Source organism: Chrysemys picta, chromosome 19, assembly GCF_011386835.1.
Source record: "Chrysemys picta bellii isolate R12L10 chromosome 19, ASM1138683v2, whole genome shotgun sequence".
NCBI lineage: Eukaryota > Metazoa > Chordata > Testudines > Emydidae > Chrysemys > Chrysemys picta.
The window spans coordinates 3,419,251-3,424,569 of NC_088809.1; the positions used below are offsets into that span (position 1 = coordinate 3,419,251).

At 47.2% G+C, this 5,319-nt stretch overlaps 1 protein-coding gene across 2 annotated transcripts; it reads left to right on the top strand.

Annotated features, from left to right (window-relative positions):
* Positions 1–354: 354 nt before the first annotated feature.
* UBB (ubiquitin B) lies at positions 355–3,133 on the top strand. 2 transcript variants are annotated; one of them, XM_005298188.5, is made up of 2 exons: positions 355–772; positions 1,607–3,133. In XM_005298188.5, exon 2 carries the CDS (start codon positions 1,613–1,615, stop codon positions 2,984–2,986), a length of 1,374 nt encoding a protein of 457 aa, XP_005298245.2. In that variant the 5' UTR covers positions 355–772; positions 1,607–1,612; the 3' UTR covers positions 2,987–3,133. The 2 variants fall into 2 exon arrangements, with proteins under 2 accessions (XP_005298245.2, XP_065429008.1); XM_065572936.1 differs by having other exon boundaries at positions 378–883; positions 1,534–3,133.
* The last annotated feature ends 2,186 nt before the right edge of the window (positions 3,134–5,319 follow it).

Genomic DNA, 5,319 nt, shown 5'->3' on the forward strand with positions numbered 1-5,319 from the left:
CCTTGTTGGGTCCCAGCTCCCCCACATGGCTCCTCATGAGAACCACCCGAGTGAGGGTCCTCCGTGCCCCTCCCCCAACACTGCAGGCCATTGTTTTCTGCGCGCGCAATATCGCTTCTTCTTCTCCTCCTCCTCCACCCCCGCCAATCTGCTTCTCTGAGGCAGCGAGCCTTAGCAACAAGGCTTACCTCACCCCACACCAATCAGCGACGAGAATCACCCGTTTCTCCCCCCCCCCCGCCCGTTCCAGAGCTTTCCTCGTAGCTTCGCCCACCTTGCTCTGTGAACCAATCAAGGACCAGTATCTCTGCTTCTGCACCAATCAACGCCGACAACTGGCATAACCCCGCCTACCGTCCTCCCACAGTCTACGAAGCTTCCAGAGCTGTCTGGTAGCTTTCTCACCGTACCCGAGATCCCTCCGCGCATTAGAGATTTCGATTATTCGGAGGGAGAGCTGTGGATTTCTCACAGGGAGGAACGGACATACCCTGAGACTTCAGAAAAGGATCTGTGAGGGGGAAGGGACTGTATCCGCCTTTGGTGCAGGGCCACTGATTGGGACTATTTTCTGCAGCGCACTGACACTATGTGTGCGTGAATGGGTGAGGCGTTCAGCGTCAGCAGTCTTATAAATAGTAGCGATTGAGGCGCGAGCAGCGCAGTTTACCGCCACAATCGGGCTGTGTTGTCGTCTATCTGAGTGGTATCGGTGTTGACAGGTGAATTTTACGGACTTCCACAGAAGTGTCCAAGCCGTGGGAGGTTAACGGTAAGAAGCGACACAGGGCTCTATGAAGGGGAAACTGAGGAGGCCCCTCGCTAGGGACAATGGGGGAGGGACATGGGGGCGATTAGTGTAGGGAACGCACAGAGCCGCTTAGTGGGGTTGTGGGCACAGTCTCTGTGTGTCTGAGCGTGTTGTGCGGGGAGGGGACCCGGTCTAAGATGGCGGAGGCTGCGCGCCGCCATTGCGTTGCCTTCCCGGAAGTGGAGAGTGCTGTGTCACTGGCGGTCATTGTGACTGGCGAGGGAAGCGGGGCGGTCCCAAGCCCCGGTAACCCGCGTGTGTCGCTCAGAAGGGTCACGGAGAGCGGGATGAGGGCGACCTGCTGGGGGTGGGGTGGGGCGGGCGAGTGAGCGGGCGGGTCGCCCGGGTAGGTAAAGGTGCCGAAGAGCGGGTGGGAAGGGGGCACAGCGTTCCCTCCCTAGAGGACGGGAGCGCTGGGAACGCCGCGAAGGGCAAGGGCTGTGTTCCCGGCTGTTGGGGAAAGCATTTGAGAACGGGTTTGAACCTGATAACGTCCGACTTCTCCTCTGCTGGACAGGAGACAGGCATTTTCTTAAGCCAGAAACAGAGGGGGTAGTGGGTGTCCAGGGAACCTGTCATGGAAATGTCTCACTAAAAAAGTCCTCTATTTAAATATAGAGGGCGGGGAAGAGTTTTTGATACTGATTATTTACTGATTTTATGTGGTTGGGTTCAGTTTTCATACTGAAATGTTGGTGTGAAGCTTTGGGGTCTGTATATAGGGTTCTTTGTGCTCTGTAGCAAGTTAATCAGTATAGGAAGTTGGAACTCTTTTTGATACCTCTTTCTCTACAGTTCAACATGCAGATCTTTGTGAAGACCCTGACTGGCAAGACCATCACCCTAGAGGTTGAGCCCAGTGACACTATTGAGAATGTCAAGGCTAAGATCCAGGACAAAGAAGGCATCCCACCTGACCAGCAGAGGCTGATCTTTGCTGGCAAGCAGCTGGAAGATGGCCGCACCCTGTCTGACTACAACATCCAGAAGGAGTCCACCCTCCACCTTGTGCTGCGTCTGAGAGGTGGTATGCAGATCTTTGTGAAGACCCTGACTGGCAAGACCATCACCCTAGAGGTTGAGCCCAGTGACACTATTGAGAATGTCAAGGCTAAGATCCAGGACAAAGAAGGCATCCCACCTGACCAGCAGAGGCTGATCTTTGCTGGCAAGCAGCTGGAAGATGGCCGCACCCTGTCTGACTACAACATCCAGAAGGAGTCCACCCTCCACCTTGTGCTGCGTCTGAGAGGTGGTATGCAGATCTTTGTGAAGACCCTGACTGGCAAGACCATCACCCTAGAGGTTGAGCCCAGTGACACTATTGAGAATGTCAAGGCTAAGATCCAGGACAAAGAAGGCATCCCACCTGACCAGCAGAGGCTGATCTTTGCTGGCAAGCAGCTGGAAGATGGCCGCACCCTATCTGACTACAACATCCAGAAGGAGTCCACCCTCCACCTTGTGCTGCGTCTGAGAGGTGGTATGCAGATCTTTGTGAAGACCCTGACTGGCAAGACCATCACCCTAGAGGTTGAGCCCAGTGACACTATTGAGAATGTCAAGGCTAAGATCCAGGACAAAGAAGGCATCCCACCTGACCAGCAGAGGCTGATCTTTGCTGGCAAGCAGCTGGAAGATGGCCGCACCCTGTCTGACTACAACATCCAGAAGGAGTCCACCCTCCACCTTGTACTGCGTCTGAGAGGTGGTATGCAGATCTTTGTGAAGACCCTGACTGGCAAGACCATCACCCTAGAGGTTGAGCCCAGTGACACTATTGAGAATGTCAAGGCTAAGATCCAGGACAAAGAAGGCATCCCACCTGACCAGCAGAGGCTGATCTTTGCTGGCAAGCAGCTGGAAGATGGCCGCACCCTATCTGACTACAACATCCAGAAGGAGTCCACCCTCCACCTTGTGCTGCGTCTGAGAGGTGGTATGCAGATCTTTGTGAAGACCCTGACTGGCAAGACAATCACCCTAGAGGTTGAGCCCAGTGACACTATTGAGAATGTCAAGGCTAAGATCCAGGACAAAGAAGGCATCCCACCTGACCAGCAGAGGCTGATCTTTGCTGGCAAGCAGCTGGAAGATGGCCGCACCCTATCTGACTACAACATCCAGAAGGAGTCCACGCTCCACCTTGTGTTGCGTCTGAGGGGTGGCTGTTAGTTATTGTGGACCTTGCTTTACATGATTGCCAATAGCATTTGTTTTTGCACTGTAGCTCTTTAATGTCTTAATATTGTAAGTTAAATACAAGTTGCAGTAACTGCTGAACAGTCTGTGAATGCTAATAAAGATTTTTGTTGCACATTACCTGGTGGTCTTTGGGTAAAATGTTCTATAGTTTCAGTTAGCAATCTTCATACCATAATAAAACTTGTTTCATGGAGGGGTGTGTGGAGGCTCAGCTACTAATTTCTGATGTTGAGTTTACTTTCAACAGATCAGAATTGTGTAAAGTAAGGTTGGAACACTCATCTAGACTATTCTTCCCTTGTTACAGAATTTCCACTGGTATGTTTAAGGATGTTATTTACTATAACCCCTTTCAATCTCTTGAGCAGAGTCTGGTTCCTCTGTTTGGGTATAAACAATTGAATTAATGCTTTGTGTTCTTATGCAATTCTTAGTAGCAGAAGCTGCTTTTCCCCTGGATTATGCTCACTTCAATAATGTAGCTTACACTAATTTTTTAAGGAAAAAGCCAAGTGCAAGTCTTGCTGTTTGACATTTGAATTGTTTACTTAATGGGAACAGAAGGGACTAGGAGAACTGAACATATTCTCAGTTCTTTGCTGTTTCTTGCTTTCCTTCTGTAGGTTGCATCAACAATACTGAATTAAGAGAATGCTTCACTGGATTTTTACAGTTTACCAATAAATCAAATGAAGGTGATCAGACCACAGACACTCAAAAGTTTGGCCCTTGCTTTGAGCAGAGACTGAAGTTCTCACAAAGCTAGGAAAACTAACATTGCCGTAGGTTTTCACATTTGGTACATTTAATGGTGCTACACTTCTTCATAGAAGGCTAATATTGTATTAATCAAATAGTGGGCTTCAGTTTTAAGCAAAGGTGTGTGATAGATAATTTGGAGAGTTTCTGTGCCTGAAAATTTGCCTACTACTTCAGTCATCCATTCTTTCATGTAAAGCACTCTTTCCTCAAGGAGAGCTGAGCCAGTGTTGGCTCCAGTGGGTGTTAAATATACTGTAGAGCAACTCAATATTGTGTAATTTATAGTGCATAAATGCACACAACTAAAAACGCATAATAAAAAGCTTAGAGTATAGTGTAACAGTATCCACTGCTGCTCTTGTTGAGGAAATGTCAGTTTCAATTTGTGGATTTTTCATAAATAGGGGGGATATTTCCTGTAACAACTAATTATAGGTTGAGGGCGTTTCAACCTTAAAAATTTCTATGGGAAGTTACATTATCAATATGCTTACAGCCTACTGACTCTTTAAAGTAACTTCTGCACCAACGGGTAAAATAGTTTGATGTGACTCTTTGTAAATATTTTCTATCTCAGCAAAACATTTACACAATGGTAGAGAAGATTATTTTAGGTTCCCCTCTACAGAAGTAACTATAACAACTGAAAATGATTTCATCTGGTGATGGTTGGCTTATTTTATGTTGTCAGTGACTTTCCTGCATGCAGTTGGGTGAGTCACTTTATGCCATCTCTTTTCCCAGAAGTAAAATGGGGATAACATTTAATTTGTAAAGTCCTTTGACAGCCAACTAGTATAGTAGTATGATACAGTTCTTGTACTGAGTTTGTAGCAAAACTGACAGTTCCTAACTATAATAGGTCTGTTGCAAAAGAGTCCTGCTTAAAAAAGGTCTCTTCAGTTTTTCTGGGATTTTGAGAATTTTGTGGAGCTATATGTACATGTGCACAAAGTTACAAGCAACTGAAAACAGGGTCTTAGAATGGGAAGTGGGCCAGAACAACCTTAACATGCTAGCAGCCCCATCTATAATACACTATTATTCTTCTCAGAGTCCAGGAATAAGTACAGTAGGCTAAATTGAGGACAAGATTAGTAGCCAAACTCTGAATTTGGTTTCCATGCTATTTCACCTTAATGTTTAAGCTAACTTTAAAAAGTGGAATATTTATAATACTCATAGTGACATTCCCCTCTGGTGGTATCAGGCCCAGTGATCTGCTAGGTAACTCTAATTGTTGATTCTAGAGCCAGCCTTACCGTGCTCTGCTGTTTGACCCCCCCACCCCCCTGGATTCTCCTGGATTGTTCACACACAGCCTCTGGTATGTAAGCTGCTCCCAGCTACTTGGCAAACAAATGACACTGGCCAATATCTCCAGTCCCAGACAACCCTTGGAATCTGTCTTGCTGTGTTCAGTTATGCTTGCTGGATGCTGCAAGCTTATGAGTTTGTCAATTTAACAAATTGATAAGTACCAGGCTTGTTATCCCAAGGGGAGTCTATGATGCACTTCAAACCAAATGCAGTGCTTTAGG

Bases quoted from the DNA above. Each gene is read 5' to 3' on its own strand.
- UBB (XM_005298188.5), top strand. From the start codon at position 1,613: ATGCAGATCTTTGTGAAGACCCTGACTGGCAAGACCATCACCCTAGAG.